Here is a 20,240-nt window from a genome sequence, read left to right on the forward strand (position 1 = left end):
CCCACATTGTCTCCATCAGCGGCTAGGAAAAAGTCTTTTACTTTTCTTCTAGTTAACCACTGCTTTAGACTATTCCTACTATTAATAGTTCTCAATCTTACTTTTCTCGTCCAAGTCTTTCTTTTAGAGTATTGTCTTATATAGTAAGGTAAGTATATAAAGAAAGAATAAAGTAAAACTTTCCTAAAGGGAAAGGAGTTAATTATTTGAATACTTCTTCCTCTTTCCCTTCTTCTCAAGCTCTTACTCTTACTGGCACAGATAAAGTCTTTCTTACGGCCAGACGACTTAAACACAGCGCTCTGATCTCCGACCTCCAAGGACCCAAGCAAAGGATTGACTTCGCTAACCTCAGCTTAAACGAAGTCAATATTATAACAGAACTGGAAAGGGCATACCTTGAATACAGATCAAGATTCACTCATGCACTCTGGAACTGACTTAGGAAAGCTAGCCTTAGCCCAAAAATAAAGGAAGGCAGCCGAGCCGAAAGCCCTACAAAGAATATCGCTTATGAACAGGCCTAGGGGTTGTCAGTTGAGAAGCAAGTCTTTATTACATTGATCATAGAAAAAAAGGATAGAAATGGAATCGGTTGTTTAAGTCGGAAGATCTGATGTTTTGAGCGGAGAATCAGGTTCTGCTAAGCGGAAAAGCCTTCTCTAATCTAACGGGTCGATTCGAAATGGGAATGGAGTTTGAGGCTAGTGGAGCAAGCATGAATAATAAAAGGAAAAAGCCAAAATGAGTGGAAAGAAATTAAAAGCAAAGCCACCACCACCGAATAGAACCGACGAGTAATATCCTGTCCTTCCCTACCTATTGTATTCAAGCGAACAAGTGTGTTAAGCGAATCTCCGCCAGTGGTACGCACTACATGAAATCAATGCCCAGACAACTATGTGCGTAATCTATATATCTATCCTTATTTCTTTCGCCTATGGAGTGTTAGGGTATTGCGAAGCTTATCATTGGAATAGACTCGATATTAAGCACAAGAGACGCTTGGGCCTATTACAGACAGGCTCGCAAGCTTAACATGATGAGAAGGTTCCCCACTTAACCCGAGTTTTCGGGTAGAGTAGTGGTCGCCATGCGCCCATCGGTCATAGCCGCTCGCTAGTTGGGGGCAGGAGACAGCCTTTAAGATAAAGAAGGTCTACTGGCCCGGTACGGTGTGGTTTTGTTGGATTTCTCCGTCCGCGTACTTTCACTGGCCCTTTGAATCGATCCTGAAAGACTCCCCCATAAAGAGAAGGTTATCCGCTGTTTAAGCTCGAAATCTGAACTTTCACAACCACCAACAGGAAGACAAGTCAGTATGGGAAAAAAAGTATTTTTCTAGTCAAGTTCCAGCTCTAGATAGGGAAGGACGACGAAAAGCACGAGTTTACTTTGAGGTAAAAAAGCCGACGGTGCCTAATCTCCTCGGATATCATCGGCCATCGTTCTCATCGATGCGATGACCAGACATGTCACACCATCCCTCGCTGCCCTAACTCACCAATCCCTAGCATCTACCTAAGTGGTATCCTATCACGGAGGCTAGTAAGTAGGCTTTTCTCATATTTGTCACTCTCCACCCAGTATATCCTCCGATGGAAGGGGTACTATCCAATTGTAAGTAGCTTGATTACTGTCTGGCCTTTATCCCTTGCTCATAAAAAACGGATATGGGAAAGGTTGGTGAAAGTGTAAACTAGTGACCTCGAAAGATAGGTGGGCCATATCCAGTCCAGAATGCATTAGACTGACTGCATTGGTACCGAAACATCTGATCAGGCCGTCTGGGGTATATGATATGACAGGTCGTTGTACTAATGATCGGTAGGTGGGACTGATACCTAACTCGGGTATCTATCCCTGTGGAGGGCCCCCATTCAATGATCAGATATGTCCATGGGATTAGGTATGAAATGGGCCATACCAACTTGTTGCTTGAACAAGTCCTAGTAGTAGGGCTCCTTATATGGTTAGCCTCCCTGACCCGTAGCGTAGATTTTTGAATGGGATTGGGAATCGATTTTAGTATTAACCGAATTTCGGAGGGGGTTCCAATTCATATCCGAGCGTTGGTGCACTTCCCATCTGTTCCCGGGCTTTGACGTAAGGCCTGTAGACCGAGCCTCATATCCCTGACTTCAGAGTCCTACGGTCTTCTTTCTTCTCCCTAATTCTCCGTGAGAACGAATCTTAACCCTTGCTTGGTCTTTTTCTTCCTCCTGACTCTCACTTGGAAGCAAGAGATGAAGACGTAGGCCTTCCTTATGATCGATCACCCTTTCCCGATGGTCCAGTCAGTTTTTCTTTCTTCACTTCTTTTCTGTTGCTGCTAGGATAGATGCGAAAATCTGCCTTATTAAAGAAGAGAAGATAAATCTTATAGAAAGTGGTTTCCAAGTAATAATAGAGATTTCACTTTGCTTTCTCGTATAGTTTCTAGAAGCTGCTCGATCCCCTTCCCGAAAAGATATTACTTCGAGCTTAAAATTATCTAAGTCAAAGCTTATGGTTTCTTATAGGCAGTAGCTAAGCGCGCTGCATCACCTTCTTCTTCCATTGAAGGAGTGTGAACTGTTCAAGACACCCGATAATAAAAATGAAAGGAACAAGAACAATAAAAAAAGTACGCACCTACTAGAACAACCGGGATCCATTCGTAAAAGATCAATATCAATATAAGATCAGTTGTATCTTTCTTCTACGACCTAACATTCTTCCAACAATCTCTTCCACAAGAGTGCTCTAATGGCAAAGAGTTGTATCCACTTGAAACTCGGCATTACTTACTTATCATACACACCTAGCCCGGGGCACTTTCAGCCGGTGGTAGGGGTCCCTAACTTGGTTGGAGCTTAGGCCACTAGAACGCGTCTTTAATCTAGTTCAGGAAGGAAGTCTGGCACTCATCTCAGTCTCAGGGACATGCCCAGAAGAAACAGCTGGTGTCAGGTTTTCGGGAATTGAATCAGGATTGTCTTGTGCCAGAACTGATTGCACTAGGAGAAGAAAGCCAGTTGTTTATTCCCATTCCCTTTAAGTCAGGGATTCGTTTAAAGCCTTTCGCTAGCATTACAACAGAACAGAATAAATGGCATCCATCAGATTCATTAGCTGCGGACGCATAGGAATTCTTTCTTACTGTAGCCACACAGATAAAAAATTAGATTTCATAGACGAGGTGGTAATCAAGTAGCAATTAACTTTTAAACCTCTTTCTTCTTTATCGCGGGCCCTAAAGACGATCCTTGCCCTTGTTCGATAGAATAATCTGGAGCGGATTTCCGATAGTTGCCAAGTCGAAACCTATAGTATACATCCAAAAAGGAGAGTTCTTTCAGAGCGGGTCAGGGAATCTAAATCTAAGTCAATCATAGAATCGATTCCCGTTGAAGTTTGACGAGAGATATCGGTAGTATATATAGGTTACGATTTCTTCACTCACGCGAGATTGCTAGGGCAGAAAAACGAGAACTCGAATGCTTCTCCTATTCTCTATAGATGAGACTGAGAAGTAGATCCAACCTAGTCTAGTAGTAAGCAATCTGCCAAAAGCAAGGTTTTTCTTCCTAATCCTAATCTCGTAGTAGACAAGCTTCTTCTTTAATAGCGGCACATACAATACATGTAAGAAGCCTTAAATGTGATGTGATTTACCCCGGTTACTAACTGAAAGCGGCTCTTCGTTAGTGGTCGTCGCTCGAACGAATCAAATAATTTCTGCGCTTCGTTTTTCACGCCGGAGGGAAAGCCGCCGATTGACACTACTTCTTACTTTTTTTTTCCTTCTGACCCGTTCTCTAGGAGCTAGACTCAATGGCTTACAGATACAAGGCGGGGAATGACTCAATGGTTTTAACTTGCCTTACCCATACCCTTCCCTGACTCTATCTACTGAGACTGACTTCTTGGCTTACTGCAACGCTTACTGTATCTTTAACTGAAACTTCTTTGAAAGGTCCCTAGAAGGGATTAGAATAAAGGCCAGGCAGGTTTGTTTAACAGTCTTTTTCTTATCAATCGGAGAGGCCTCGCTAAAGCTCCGCTTCTTGAACTTTAAACTCCCTGACATTAGAGAGTGCCCAGTTCTCTCCGCTTCTCCTTTCAGTCTAGATTAGCCTGTTGATGTTGAGGTTATCTTATCACCTGTAAGGATCTTCTTACTTGATAGAGTTGCTAAGACCTCGGTATGCTTGTATGTCTTATCACTCCCCTCGATCCGCCGCCAGCCAATAAGAGACAGAAGAGAGAGCGCACCCGACAAAGCGGATAGGAGAGGTCTTTCTATCTACGACTCACTCTTGGTCTCGAAAAACAATTCATTTGACTTGGTTCACTCCGTTCGTAGACTCTATCGACCCTGGAATGGGCAGACGTACAAGCACCGGTCTGGTACTCTTCGCGTGGCTCGGTAAGCGAGAACTTCCGGAATGCAAGGCATATCTAGCTTTCACTCAACTATATGATACTAGTTGGTATCAGCACATGAAGGCTATAGCAAAAACTCTTATTCGTCATCAACAGGATAGGACCAGAGCTTCTATTTACTCAACAGCTCTTACTGTAACAGAAATAGCATCGCTTGCTTATTCAAGACCGCCACTTCTATAACACCAACTGCGGATACCGTACCTTCATGTACAACTTTCTTCTTTCACAACTCTTTCCTCCTAACGCTGGTAAGACGCTTTCTTATCCCGAACTATATGGCGTAGTGTATTCACTTAGACTCAATTGAAACTGAGCTTTTGTGGGCCTTTCCCTTACAGGCTTTCTTTCTAATGAAAGGGCCTAAGACTCAGGGGCGTGTGTGGGTCAGTTTAGTTTGGTCCTAGCTTATCGTTAGGGTACTAAAATAAAACGCTTGAAAGCCAATGGGAATAGGCTATCCCGCACTTGAAATTAAAAGGCTTCTATAACAAGGGCATTACGGGATTGAGAGCAAGTGGTACGATAAGACCTGCAAGAAGGCCCCGAGCTACATATCTATCGCGGCTAAACATCACTGGAACGGAGCGGAGTCACTCGACTTAGAAGATGGGATTGAGCTCTACTTCTTATTCTTAATACGAGAGGAGGGTCACAGGCTGATAGGTGGAAGTATTCAAGATAACTATAGAGCGGAATGCTTGGAGCGAGCCGAGCGCTTTCCTTTTAGCCGTGTAACTTGGCCTATTGGTCTACTGGTCTATTAGTCCTTGTTCTCTTTTCGTTATCCGCATTGGAGCTAGAAAGGGCTACTTGTAGGACTTGTACCGATCTGTATTTAGCCAGCTCTTTAGCTCTGCTTGGGTCTATTGGTCTAGTGCTATTCGGTTAAATGTCCTTTGTTTGTTGTCCCGTCGTTAAAGGTCGAGGGCAGAACTTTGGGTTAGAGCTCGAGGGTTATATCCAATGAATGAAGGGCACCGATGCCACCAATCCCCTTTCTTTCATCTTGGGGGCGACTCTATGCCTTCCCGGCTTTCTTGGCCCGGACAATTTATCTTTACTTGGCTCAGTCTCTTCGAACCTCTACCTAGAGCATCTTCGAATCTTGTTGAATTGGTCTACCCCATTACCTTATTGTTTAGTTAGAACCGGAATCCCTATACCTAAAGCTACTGATTCAGATTCTGTTATTAAACCTGAGCCTTCTGAAGAGTCCATGTCCCTTTAGCCGGTGGAGCTGGTTCTAACCTCTTCTTTCGCTTACTGCTTTAGGAATATCAAGATTAGTCCACTACTAGAGAAAGAGCCCTTGTCTTTGGCGCCTAGTCTTCAAGTTCTTCTTCAATGTCAATTGTAACTTACTCCAATGCATTCTTTCACTCCCGTTCCTATCTTACAATACCGGAACATCCTCTGCGCCGTGCCCTGGATATGCCATTTCCGCCTAACCCGAATCTCTTTCTTGACTGAGCTGCATTTCCAATCCGTTTAGTCGGTCTCGTACCCAAGTGTATATCCCTTCTTTGTTTGCGTAACACTCTTGATCTTGAAACCAGAGAATAAGCTTACCGCTCTAAGTCGATCTATTATTATCTTTCCCTCCAAACCTTCCTAGTCGAGCTTCCACCGCCCCTAAAGAAAGATGGGAGCACATCCGTAACTCAACGTTACGACTTAAGGGCACTCATCTCATGGATACCCCTTCTTTTCTTGAGCCAGAGTTGGGGCTTTTGCGGCATCTAGTTCAGTATCAGATAGAGCAGATAGTTTAGTCCCTTGGCAAAGAAGGTTGACTTCTCTGTCACTTCCGTACTTCTGTAACTTCTCTTTAGCTTATTAATTGAATTGGTTAGAAAGTCTTTCCCTGGTATTGGCTAGAAGAGAGGGATTAGTCCCCCTCCAACACTGACTTCTTAGTCGAGTAGTTCTCTTTCTCCTTAGCTTCGGTTTTCTCGAAACTGGCTACTCCTTATGATATGCCACCTCAACCCCCGATCTAAGAGCATCTGAGAACATCTCCGGCATTGTCGAGGGAAACTCAGATAACCGGAATGATTGGCCTTCATGCCTATCCCCATCGATCAGAACTGGCAACAGATCTTTCAGCGGATGTAGCAGCGGATATTGATCCGCTGTGTTCAACTCCTGCTACTGGGTCAACTCCAAACCAACATTCGGGAAGGGAAGCCAAACTACTTCTTGAACTAAACAACTTCTTCCTTTTCATTGATTGACTAATGCCCCTCGGTTGAAAGATAATCTTTTACCGCTGGATCAGCTGCAGAAGAATTCTTCCTATTATAGATCACTGCCATCTCACGAATTGGATTTGAACCAATATCTCCGGGCGACTTTCCTTTTAGTCGATCGTGAGTGGGTCTGTCGTCCTCCTCATTATAGTCCTCCTAAAATCAATAGCATTTCGTCGGAAAACATCCTGTCTTTTTACCTGAGTAGTCCTATGCATAGTCAGTACTATAGCCCCAATCATGGCAACTAATAAAATTAGACTAGAAACCAAAAACCAGACGAAATAGTAGGTATAAAGTAAATTGCCCAATGTTTCCAAATTAGTCCAACTTCGTACCTTTCCGGCATAAACCGTATATCTCAGAGAGGTCGTATTTCTTTGGGTTGGTAGTAATGGAATGGTTTCATTATCTAAAATGAAGAACATTTCCCACCAAAGGATCAGTCCAATAATACCACTCACTGGTAAATAGCGCAATACTTCTTCGTGAATCTCCGCTATTTGAATATGGAACATCATAACAACGAATAGGAATGAAACGGCTATAGCTCCTATATGAACTACTGGGAAGATCATAGCGGAGAAGTCGAGACCTAACAAAATAAGTAAACCTGAAGTGTCGCGAAAGACTGGGATGGGAAACAAAACGGAATGTACCGGATTTTTAGCACGTGCAACCATCAAACCAGAGACCAAAGCGGGGCTCGACAAAACAGAAAGTATCATGGTACCCTTAGTCCAAAAAGCCTTCCCTCCAGACAGAAAGAGAGTCTTTCCTGCACGGAGTAGTGAATAACTATAGAGAGCTGTGCTTGGTTGTTGACCAAAGAAAAAGCATGGAAAAAGAAAGATTCACAAACGAATAAGATCTCGACGCCTGGGAGTTGAACCTGGAATCAAGCTTTGACGGAGCGGCGCACGCAACCTCGGTCATCTCGTCATAGGTAATTAGAGATGCCCATCACTCAGCGGTTTAGGAGTAGGAATCGTCTTTCGCTACCATGAGATGGAAGCGCTACAACGAAAGTGGTTCACATCACCTACGTAATTTCAACAATTGCTTTTGACTAGTTAAGGCTGCTTTACCTACCTCTCCTTAACAGTCGAGCATCGCTAAAGCCCTCTCTCTACCGGTCTACTATCTTCGTTCCTAACTAAACGACGGGTCGACTTGCATGTGTTAAGCATATAGCTGAAGTAGCATGATTGGAGGCTCTTAAAGCTTAGGCTACTTACTATAAGCTTCAACCTCCTCTTACTTAGATAGAGGCGAGAGTCGCGTATAAAGTCTTTCTTATTCAATTGATAGAAGATCACTCCCCAAAAAAAGCTGCCTCCTTTATATACGATACCACCAGACGCGCCCCTCAGTTCAAATTTTTCTTCACAAACTCACCAAACTCTTTCTTTATGAGTATGAGTCAACCAAGCCGCTTCAAAGAACAAAGGTCTCTGGAATGCCGGCTGAGGTCACTTTGCAGGTCAAAAAGAAGGAAGAGGGTGGTGATCGGATTTGACTGGAGGCAGATTCCGGACAGCAGCTTCCGGCAAAAATGACATTCCATCTTAAACAGAGCTCTATCTAAGCTCTAATACACACGACTGAACCCTGGAGACTTTTGCCTCGCCATGTAAACTGAGAGCCTAGGTACCCAAGATCAATGATTTTGCTTTCAATCTTTAAACTTCCCACATCTGAAGAACTTGCTTCCAGAGCCAGGCTTTCAGACTCTCCATAGGTTTCGCATAGAGAGCAATCAATAAGCACTCGCTCTTCTTCTCCTGAACTACCTTCATATGAACGAACTGAGAGTCATCCTGAAGGACATCCACTGATATATCTTTGCTCTTCCACAGGACCAAAATCCCACCTTGAGGTTCCAACCGATGCGATGACGGTTTTAACCACTTTCTCGGCCTTCTCACCACTGACCCTAGTTTCAAAAAGAAAAGCACAACTCTCTCAGGTGAATTAAGTCCATTCTTACACCATGAAACCTCGGCGGCGATTCCAAACTCGAATCTTCCACACAATAAGGAAAAGACTATACCACCCATGTTGCAGTGGGGCTACCCATCATATGACGAGCAATCCGGCTGCATTTGTCTCATCTCTCAAAAAATTATATTGGTAGGACACCTTTGCGATGACCGCCAAAGCTATGCCATCTTTATTCCAACTTCCTTTGTGTTGTCAAGGATCTACACACGCATAATGTTATAGCTATAGGGTGCCGCCCGTAGCCAACCCCTATATGCTTTAGACCCTAATTTTTCTCTTATTTGTGGCTTCTTCATAACAAAGAGCTTCCTTATGGAAACTAGGGGCTTTATAGGGGTCCTCTTGTTGTTTGAAAGGTAGGTTTTGTCAGAGATTAAATGGAAAGGAAGGGAAGAGGTAAATCACCAACCAAAAGGAGGAGGATATGAAATAGAGCACCAACAACCGTTCTACTCGAGCGGAACTTCTAACTGAAGCTTCTCACGTTTTTCAGCAGGGTCTGGGCTACGGGGTCCTTTTCCAACCCCTCTCTTATGCGTTCGGGGATGGCCCCTTTGAGTTGGCTCATGTCTGCTATCTCTTCTAACTTATTGGATGCCAACTCGGCCTTTCGACTTAGTGCGTCGACAACTTGATTGGTCCTCCCGGGCTTGTACTCGAGGACCATGTCGAACCCCACCAGAAAGAAAGTCTTGCCACCGTTCCCGCTTGGGGTTGGGCTCTCTTCTGAGTAAGGAAAGAGCTCGTAGCCACGTTGTCGGTCTTGATCACGAACCTTGAGCCCAGCGAAGAAAACTACACTGCGCTCCAGCAATTCAATGATCTCTGTGACTTGGCTATCAAGGTCACTCGCCACGAGCGCTTGCTGCGAAAAGTCGGACTTGATGCAATGGTTGCGGAGATCAAGATCACTAAGCCAGTTGTTTGCCTTGCTCTACGCAAAGCCCCACCCAATCAGGCTGCCATGCTAAACAAGCAAGCCTGGTATGGAGCGGACTGCAGGCAAATTTGGCAATCGGCCACGTGACTTCACGTACGATGTCTCAAAGGCCGATGAGATCTATGATTGCTTGGAAAAAGTCGGGTTAGTTGGGTCCCCAGAGCATCAAGTCCAGTTAGACGCACTAAAGGGACAGAAACCCATATGCTAGTTTCATGCCAGTAATAGTCACGCCACAGCTGACTGCGTAGCCTTCCGCCGCGCAATACAGGACAAGATTGATGTTTCCCGATAAGGGAAAACAGATGTTGATTGACAAGCAACCATTTCCCAAGACCGCGTAGGCAGCGCCGGTGTATATTCATGACCACTACTTTTATTTGTCGATATAGTCAGTGTGCCGCGAGTGCTTTCTCTCTTTTGTCCAACTTGACTTCTTTCTTCCACATAGGCCTCGCTTGCATGCCTTGTGGCAAACTAGACTGAAAAATGGTTTATATAAATAAAGAAGAGTCACGCTCTTGAAGCCCTAATAAATAGGCAACATCGGTTCGAATCCGAATTGGGGCTCTTTCTCCGGAATAGGAGAGTAACTTACCTAGAAAAGATGTTGCTAGGCAGGCGGTTATTATAATAGAGGTGCCTTCAAGTAGAAATTAAATTTAGCCGACACATAAAAACTGAATAAAAGCTAAAGGCTTTCTCCCTCCATATCATATGCATTACCTATAGCATTCGACCCCTTCCTCTTTGTAGGAATTCATATCTTTCTACTCCTTTCGCCCTACGACTCCTCATGATGAAAGCTACTTCGCACCTTGAGTCTGCTTTCTATATTAAAAAATAGATCTCCCTTGAGCTTGGACAGTTGGGCAAGCCGAACCCTGTACAGTAGAAGTTTCAGCTATTATTGATCCAGTTGCCACCTCTTCACCATGTTTGGATGACACCGGTTCTTTCGAAGCAGATAAGGGCATTGATGGATCGTCTCACTTGCCTGCGAACATAGCGAAAAACGATTCAAATTAAGCTGACGGTAAAGTCAGCTACGTGAAATAAAGCCTATCTTCTATGGGGCAGCTATTTCCGTACCGGGAAGCAGTTAAGGTGTCAAAGTGCGGCACTAATCAATCTCGTCAGCAACGCTAGTCTGGAGATTTTTTCTCAAAAAAGGATCTGACCATATTGGTCAGAATAATACGTAGGCGGACGGGATTCCTCCCTTTTTTCCTTTATAGAGAAGCGGGGTGACAAGATTTTATAGATGCCAATAATCCACAGTCTGACTGGTTAAGGCATATAACTCTCAAGCTCCCGACCGCAGGCCAAAGAGATCTTCTGACATATTTACAAGCCATCTCAACAGGCGTCCATTTCCCTTATATTAGCCAAGCGAACAAAAAATCTTTCTGCTATCCATCCATCCGGTGATATTAAAAGGTTTCTTATTCATCCACATTCCAGGCTCGGAATGCCTCTTTACGTAAGTCTTTCTTAGCCAGCTAACAGCTAACGAAGCCACGAAGCGCCCAAGGAATTGCGACTGCTCGATACCGGCCGATTCCTGCTTGAATTGAGCTCTGATGGCATGATGCTAGGTCTGTTTACAGCATTGACTGCGGTATCCTGCTTGCACGGACGGCGTGTAGGATTGCCGTAACGTAATATGAATGGTTGAATGAATAAATTTTTATTAGTAATGTTATTTATTTCATCCTTGTTCGGCGCTTGTTATTGAGTTGGTGTAAAAGAGGGCTAAGCCCAAGACAATAATTCCAATAGTTCGCTTTTTCGTTTTAGCGCTACTTGGATACTTCAAGCCAAGATCAGGACGATGGGTGGGAGATAGGGGCATGCATCCAAGAGCTTATTTTCTCGTTGTTGCTTGTAACATTATTAACGAGAAAAAGTGGCAGGCTCTATTTTCATGCTTAATGTTGTCGCCTTCGAAATCGATGCTTAAGTCGATCCACTTGCATTGGTGGTCTCTCTCTTCCCTCATCGCATGCGCTTCGCTTCGACCAGGGTTTAAGCCTTTGATTGTCCGGTAGATTTAATCCCTCGATCTGGTCTTCTGTAACAATCTGATCTTTAACTTTATGAAAGCTATTTTATTGGGGATCCTAGGTGGGGAAATAGCAAGTCTCTTTTCTGGCTGACTTACAGCCGGGAGGCCTAGGGAGGCGTTTGGTCTGCTTGTCGCATACTACTAACCTAACCGCGAGTCAATCTATCTATATATTCTTGATGGTACGAAGCCTTTTTTCAAAGCCCTAAGGCGGGCCTTATAACTTTTTTTTTAGTTTAGTAACCTAACCCGCCAGATACAAGTTTTGCAAAGTAAAGACATTCTTCAACGAGTGAAATCGAAACTGCCGCACAAGCATACGCATAATCAGGCACGGCATATGCATCATCAGACGCGGAAGGAATTTTATAATTTTTCTTTCTTATTCTTATTATTTTATTACGTTAAACTGTCACTAGGTCAGCCCCCCATTTGATCGACGGTTTTACCGCTTTAGCCGACACTGATGCTGCCATTTAGAAATAAAGTAATATGGTTACGACTTGGTTGGTGTTCGGTGAGCCGATCGGAGAATAAAAAAATATGTTTTTGGCATTTCTATAAGATCTTTACTTTTACTATTTTCATCTTTGAGCGGATGGATACGCATTCAGTTAGCTTTCTTACATCATATAGGCTTACAGCGGATACGACAAGACCGCTTATTCACTCAGCAACAACAGCGCATTCAATAGCAGCATTCGATTCGATGCTTCTTCCCTATTCTATTTGTAAACAACCGACCGAGGGGAAGTAAGCAAGAAGCCATAACTGCAAGAACCACAGCGGACCGGTAGGATTGGCGAAAGAGTCTTGCAACAGTCTGTACAGGCCCCTTTACAAGCAAGCTAACAAGAACGAGGGAATCTCCAAACCAAAGAGCCGAAAAATAGCACGTAACCCGTGGAGGATAAAATAACCTTTTAGTTTAAGAAGAATTAGGTCGGGATTAAAACCAATCAAATAAAAAAAGAGATAGGCAGCGAACATAACCGGTGACAGGATAATCAAAGAAATTATTATATTAAGTGGCGAAATGAAGATTTAAGAAAGACATTCCATGACCTCTAAAATTTCATGACACATTTTCTATTGATGGAGAAAGATATTATTACCTAAGTGCTTGTCTGTTCCTTGACGCGGAAACTTACGGAGAACACATCTCACTGAAATCGAACCCAATCCTCTCATCTGAACTCTGACACCAATCTTCACGAGACGGCTCTTGACCAATTCCTTTTGTATCGTACCTGGTCGAGCTCTACCTTGTACTTCCCGCCCTACTTTCAATCTATTTCTTATAAACCTGATCCACATCCAACAGCAACAGTCTCTGTTGGTCCTCTTTTCCGCGTTAGATCAGAGCAAGACCTGTTAGAATCATCCCCAACATTTCCTTATTTAGTCAGGCCCAGGGTTAACCACAGGAGCAACCTTGGTTTTTATTGACTCTCTAGCCAGCCCTACCTGAAACATTTACATTTCAAGTTCAATCTGAACCCTACTAAACGATTCCTCCCGGAATGAAAAGTACGCTTTATCGTTCCACCTCTTTCTGAACTCAGATAAGATTTAACTCGAGTTCAAGCTTTCGTCACTTAGTCAGAAGGGATCACCTTGGCATGTCAAAGAACCGGCGCTACCAGAACTTGGTCGTCTCCGCTGGGCGGGGCTCACCGCAAACCTACTTCCTCTTGGATCCTTTCCCACTGCCCTTTTCTTTCCAATTTCAACTCCAGTGGCCTGGTTCTTTTCTATGTAATTCTTTGAGTCGTTTTGTGTCTACCGCCTCATCCTCATCCTCTTCCTACCTAAATAAGGCCCCCCTAGTCCTTATTATCTATTCCTTATAAAATGAAAGATTGATTCTTTAGCCAGATCAACATCCTTCTTCCTATTACCTATCTCCAGATCAAGATCCTAACATGATTAAAGCCATAACTCTACTATTGAAGTACTTAGTAATCCTACTTCCAATTCACTATCTACTTCCTTCGTCAGCCTCCTCCATAGCTACCTTTGAAGGGAAAGTTGGCTAGACCAAGCCTAGTAATTAATTGAATAAGAGGGAAAAAGGCCACTCAGGTCTATATCTAGAAAGGAGGCTGGATTGGAAGATTGAGAGACCCGGGACTGTGCAGGTTTGCAGAGAGGCTAGAGCATTCCCTTCACTAAAATAGAATAGTAGGTAAGATTCACTAGCTAGAAGTTTACTGAGAAGGGTAGAGTTTGTAGTAATCGATGAGAGAATGGTAATGCTAAAGGTAGGAAGAAGGCTCATTCTATGCTGACCACTTACTATGGCTCTTCTCTCATTTGATTTGAGAATCTTATTTAAGCCATAGGCTATCGATTGGGGGAAGAAAGCATGCCTTTGTTGGTCACCATCACCACCATCGTTAACATCGGTACACTCCTAAATAAGGCCTACCTCCCTTCCATTCAACCAGAGCAGCGATGAGAACAGAGACTAAATTAGCTAAGCAATGCATCAACGGGAGGATTCTTAAATTATATTCTCATATGACATTCTACTTTGAGCAAGTCACTTATGCCTATTCCTTGATAGGAGAGGGAAAAGCATTAGGCCGGCCAGTACCAGAACGATGATGAATAAGTCTGAGGTGGGTAGGTGGGAATCCGAGGATGAAACTTCTGTTGATGAATGCATTCATACCATCATCTCTATCCCTTGCTCATTCTAGGCCAAGCTCTTCCCTTCTTAAAGTACTTTGCCTTCGGCATCTCACTTGAATTGGAGAATGTATTAAGCATAGGATCATCCAGAGTCTGTAAAGTCTACCTCGCTTAGCTCAACCTTATCCATAGACGATCTCTATCTCTTCATTGCTATGGTACTCTTTGTAGTAGGTAACTTTCTATACCTGAGCCACTTTACTAACCCTTAGCTTGTGTTCGATACCTCACGCCTTCACTTAATCCAAAAGCTTGGCTTGCTTCGTGTTCCAACTCAGCGATATGAATACCATCGTTAGCAATAACTTCCCCTTCACCTAATCCCTTTATCCCCTCTCCCAATCCCTTCTTTCAGTTGAATGTTTGCAAAGTCCGATAGAGTGGAAGAGAGAGCGGGATTAAGAGACTTAGAGGACAGATGCTACTAAAGTCCTAACATGAGGGCATAGCGTTTTGACTATATCCTTCCTTACTTGTCGGCGTAACGACAACTAATGATTGAATACCTAGCTTATTGATGAATTCGGCGTAAGAAGTTAATACTTCCACTTATTCCCTAGAATAGAAGACATGGAGGCCTTACAACTTTTCAGGATCTATTACCTGCATGACAGGAATATTAAATAGACATGAAATCAACGGGAAGCCTATTCCTACCCTAGTTTATTGGCTCTTAGGTCGGTTAAACTGTCCCTATAGCTAAAGTCAAGCCAGGAGTTCGCGTTTTAGTTTGAGTTCAGGACAGGAAAGTATGGGACCTAATTAAATGGAGTACTTGCGCCCACTCTCGACGCCTACTTTATTAAACGAAGGACAAGGCGGGCAGGCATACTCTTCGACAGACAGAAGGAAGGATTGGACTGGTGCTATAGCTTTCCCTTTTTCCAGCCATGTAGGTTTTCTTGAAGCACAAGCCATTCTAAGAGCGCCATTCAAGCCTTAGCCTGAAAAAGGAAGGCTAAAGACTGTTGGGAGAGTCCAGGGCGGTCCGGCGACCATTGCCCCTTTTCTTTTGGATGTAGCTATTTCCTTACATATAGAGGAATCGAGGAGATTCGTATACGCCCATAAGCTCGCAAGACCCACGGCGCCTTGCTACAATAACGAGTGGCTAGTTCGTTCGATATCTAGGGGATACCTGTCTACTTCGCTTCACCAAGCAGACCCCACGTACTTTAATTGTCCGTCTGCTACTACGAACCCGACCCATAGGCCCATACCTTTCTCGACCGAAGCCATAAGTAGTAGTTTAACGCTTGATCGAAGCGGCAGTTACCAGGCCCGGCCCAACTATCCCAGGGCAGAAGGACGCAAAAAGCAAAATGTTACAGGGGCTTGGGATGCCTCACCAGGATGAGGTGGTAGCACATGGCGTGAGTGCGCTAATAAACCAACCCATTTGATAATAAACCCTATCGAGTGTACGCTTTCGGTTAAGTGAAGGGATAGACCGAACCAGCTCACTAACGAAATTTCAGATCAGGGAATGTTACCCGAAGCATATCTCGTTGGATGGATGTCGTTGCCGCGAAGTGAGCTTTTATGGGACTTTCACAAAGCGGACTACTATCAGTAGTATATGCCTTCCCTGGGAAAAGCGGTAGAACATCCTGATCTCAAAGGAGAGCCTTGCTTTTTCTGTGCTGAGTCTATAAGCAAAGAGGGGGTGCCCAGTACACTTGAGATGCGTCCCAAGGTCGCCAATGACCAGTACTGCAACTGAAAGCCAAGGTATCTTACCCTAAAAGGCAGAGTTGGAATACTTTGTTCAAATCCAATAGTAGCTAGAACCAGTGAGTGAAAGGGTAGTTCACCAGACCCGCTCACGATAATGCGAATGAAACGGCAGATAAGCCTATTACTGGTTACGGCGATAAGATCCTAACAAACGGCCGGTTTACATTTACAACAGAAAAAGAAAAGATAAGGCAATTAAGGGATGAAAGATAGCGGCAGACTAAGGAGTAAAGACTGACTCTTTCTCTTCTATTCTATGGAACACATTTAAAGACTGACTGACCTACTAGAGGGAATAATTACTCCTATTGACCGAAGGCTAAAGGACTCCTATTCTTTTTTCACAATCGCCGATCAGATGTTAGGAATCGATTGCAGCGAGAAGCCTCTCTTGGCCAAGAAGCAAGAGTTCCGGTGCGGGAGTAAGATTCTTATCCAATCTGTCTATTAGTGGAATCCCCAAAAATCAATATTAATCTCGTGTAAATGAAGGGCAATTTGATGGCTTAAAGGACCTTTTAAGCCACTCTTCTAATTCCTCTTGGGTTATTTCCGATCGGGTCTTGCCAGGGGTTGGTGCATTGATGCCGAGAATACGTTGTTTGAAAGGTAACTTGATCTAGATGCGGAGTCTAGTTTGCACTTTATGGTACAACTTTTTATCCTTTAAATAAGAGAAGGTGGTCAAGACCTTAGGCAGCTCGACGCATCTAGTTTCGGTCTTGCTAACGGGCAACAAAAGGATGTTGGCCTTCCCATTTGAAGCGGAGAAGGGGACCCCACAGAGATCTACCTGGCCTCGCCAGCCAGTCTACTGATTGTCCATAAAAAGTATTATGCAAGCTTCTGGGGCAGGTCGCCTCTTATTTCATCGTATATATATAATGGAATATATAGTTGGGGGTTGATCGCTAGTCTTTTAATCCACAAAAACCTCCTAAATACCTACCTTGGCATCTTTCATTGAAAAATGCGTATGGTAAGTAAGAATAAGAATGAACGGAAGGATGAGTCGATTAGATTAAGAGGAAGGAGGAGTAGGCATCGACCTAGTTAGTTGTTCTGAGTGAAGCTGAGGAGGTTCTTGGACTAGTTTCTCATGTATATAAATAATAAGGCTCCTTCTTTCTAGAAAGGGTTGTTTTTCCTGCCTATATGTTCCTATGTGTGAAAACGAGTATGTGAATAGAACATCTTTCAAACATCGAGATTGGGTTGGCGGTCAGTAAGGAAAGCCGGGTGTGGCGATCCGATCAACAAAAATAAATCCTGAAATTACATATATAATGATAGAAAGAATCGTTCAGTAGGCTAATCTTGACAGTTTCCATTTTCGATTGAGAAAGCGGCAGGCCCAAAGAGCTCTACAGTAGTGCCTCCTTGCTTGGTCTCAATAATTTGGCTTTTACACGGGAACGAAGACTTTCTAGAACAAATATTAAACCTTCACTCTTTGCCAAGATAGTACGAATTAAGTTCTTAGTGCTACCTAGCCCCGTCTAGATGGAAAATCTCTGATATAAGCAGTCGCTTCGCTCGAGTGACTACGTACCTGTCCCTTCGACATAGATGATTGGACTGTCTTTCTTTGGCCTATAAGAATGGCACTTTTCTTGGTCGGTTCGAATCCGGCCCAGTCCTAGGTACGCATGTAACAGACGTTCGTATGAACTAGTCTTTTGATCAATAGAACAGGAAGAGGAGTAGTACAAAAAAAACAAAAAGTCATGACCACAAAGATAATGCATATATTATTTTATTTAATATATGGCCCATTTTTTAATCTATTTGTTTTTTTTTCGTCTTTCGTGTGCTTTTTATCAATAAGTCTGGCTCTTGGGAATCTTTTGATTTTTCAAGCTGTCCAAGCATACAATTCCGCTTTAGGCTTGCCAGTTGAATTCCGGGCTTCCTGGAATTCAATTTATGTGAAAGGACTGTATCCCGGCAACTGGGCCCCCCCACAATCGGTTCCTGACATACCCCAAACTCAATTATTATTAAAAATGTCGGAGAACTCTTATCTGATAGTATTTGTGACTTTTTTTATCATTTCCCTTCTGAGTTGTTCAGTAGTTTTTTTAGTCAGACTTCTAGAACAAAAATCAATCTGACTAAGGAAGAAGAAGCTAAAATTTGCTTTTTGGGGATAATTTCTTTTCCCGTGACCTGCTTACTTTCTCTATTTTTCCTATCTTATGGAGGGCTGGCTCTAAATAATGAGCTGAACATTATTTCTTGCTTTTGCCAGAATATGAGCTCAGGGCTTGCAATGGCGTTTGAAAGTGGTCATGAGAGGGTACACTTAACAGTCAGTCTACCACCCCCCTCTGACCTAGCGTGAAGGTAGCTTGTCTCGCCCAGGAGGTGGGAACAGTTGAAAACAAAGTGGCGAATGGGTGAGAGGGCCTTCGATTTGGATTCTTTTTCTTGAGGGGGATTCTGTTTGTCAGAAATCACTGTCTGTCTGGTCTGCATTTAAAAAGTGTTAAGTGGACAATTCCATCTCTTGATATGGAGGTTTTAGGTCTCTGGAAGGGAAGGGCCTTCGTTCTTTCTGTTAGTTTTCGTTTGTGAATCTTTCTCCCATGCATAATTTGTTGGTCAACAACCACAACTCAATAGAATGAATTCTTTAAGACTCCGGACTCTCTTTCTGTCCGGAGGGAATCATTGTTTCTCAATCAATCATGCCTCAACTGGATAAATTCACTTATTTCACACAATTCTTCTGGTCATGCCTTTTCCTCTTTACTTTCTATATTCCCATATGCAATGATGGAGATGGAGTACTTGGGATCAGCAGAATTCTAAAACTACGGAACCAACTGGTTTCAAACCGGGGGAACAAAATCCGGAGCAACGACCCCAACAGTTTGGAAGATATCTTTAGAAAAGGTTTTAGCACCGGTGTATCCTATATGTACTCTAGTTTATTCGAAGTATCCCAATGGTGTAACGCCGTCGACTTATTGGGAAATAGGAGGAAAATAACTTTTATCTCTTGTTTCGAAGAAATAAGTGGCTCACGAGGAATGGAAAGAAACATCTTATATTTGATCTCGAAGTCCTCATATGGCGCTTCTTCTTCAAATCCTGGATGGGTGATCACTTGTAGGAATGACATAATGCTAATCCATGTTCCACACGGCCAAGGAAGAATCAAAAAATAAGAAAGGTATTGCTTTTTTTATAATAGTTGCTCGTTCGTTCATAAATTCACTCGACCACTTGTTAGTCTTGCTACACGACACGAGTCTAGGGTGAAGTTGAAGCAGACACGGTCAAGTAAAGTCGGCTTCACAAGTGATTCAACATACCATATATATGGATGGAAATAAAAAAGGAGAGAAGGGTCTTGCCCAGGTGGCTCCCGCAAGGTAACGACTTCAAACTCAAACAAAGAACGTTCTTCTCCAAGGCATGAGTCAAAGAAAATGTTGTATGTATTGCAAGACCCGTCGATAAGCTAAGGCTACGACATGAAGGAAGGCCAGAAGAACTACAGAACCACGCCCACCAGAGCTAAAGGAGACCGAAGGGACTTGCGGGAGGTGAAGGTCGCTGGCTTGCCCGTGGGCCGTGGTATCTGACGGGACATTGGCCTCCCTCCCGCTACGGCTCGCTGTACGTTCCTTTAGCTATAGGCGTGTCCAATCCGAGAATAGTCCGTTCCACATAGTGCAAGGAAGCTCAGTGGGGTTTCATACGAGGGTCCTGCGTACTGTGCCACCGTCCAACCAGTACAGTACGACCATTTCAAATCGCCCCGCGAAGCTTTCGGGAAGAGGGGTAGTCTTGCGTTCAGAAAGAAAGGTTATCGAGATTATCAATAGCTCTTTTAGTGGGGAGGAATAGTGCTGGAAGGGAGCGAGACCAAGCCGAGCCACTAGGAGAGTAAGCCCTTCCCACGTGTAAAGTTAAATAAAAGAATGCAGCCTCAACCAGAGAGATAAACCTGCGCCGGCGGCGGCGCAGAACGCACTAATCCGCGACTAGCAAGTTTTCCTAAACCAAACTTAATAAATTGAATTGTTACTTTTTTAAAATGCTTGCTGAAAATAAAATAAAAGAAAGAAAAAGGATCGAGACAGGAACCTTACTCTCTTAGCAT

The 20,240-nt window shown here is 43.6% G+C and overlaps 2 protein-coding genes across 2 annotated transcripts; one reads left to right on the forward strand and one right to left on the reverse strand.

The window, feature by feature from the left end:
• Positions 1-4,959: 4,959 nt before the first annotated feature.
• Positions 4,960-8,091, reverse strand: LOC127107959 (NADH-ubiquinone oxidoreductase chain 6). The gene has a single exon (XM_051045310.1). The coding sequence runs from the start codon at positions 7,406-7,408 to the stop codon at positions 6,791-6,793; it is 618 nt and encodes a 205-aa protein (XP_050901267.1). The 5' UTR covers positions 7,409-8,091; the 3' UTR covers positions 4,960-6,790.
• A 9,310-nt stretch (positions 8,092-17,401) lies between these two features.
• On the forward strand, positions 17,402-20,204 carry LOC127107961 (putative ATP synthase protein YMF19). Its single transcript, XM_051045313.1, has one exon. The coding sequence runs from the start codon at positions 18,817-18,819 to the stop codon at positions 19,297-19,299; it is 483 nt and encodes a 160-aa protein (XP_050901270.1). The 5' UTR covers positions 17,402-18,816; the 3' UTR covers positions 19,300-20,204.
• Positions 20,205-20,240: the final 36 nt, after the last annotated feature.

This window comes from Lathyrus oleraceus, chromosome 7 (genome assembly GCF_024323335.1).
Source record: "Lathyrus oleraceus cultivar Zhongwan6 chromosome 7, CAAS_Psat_ZW6_1.0, whole genome shotgun sequence".
Lineage (NCBI taxonomy): Eukaryota > Viridiplantae > Streptophyta > Magnoliopsida > Fabales > Fabaceae > Lathyrus > Lathyrus oleraceus.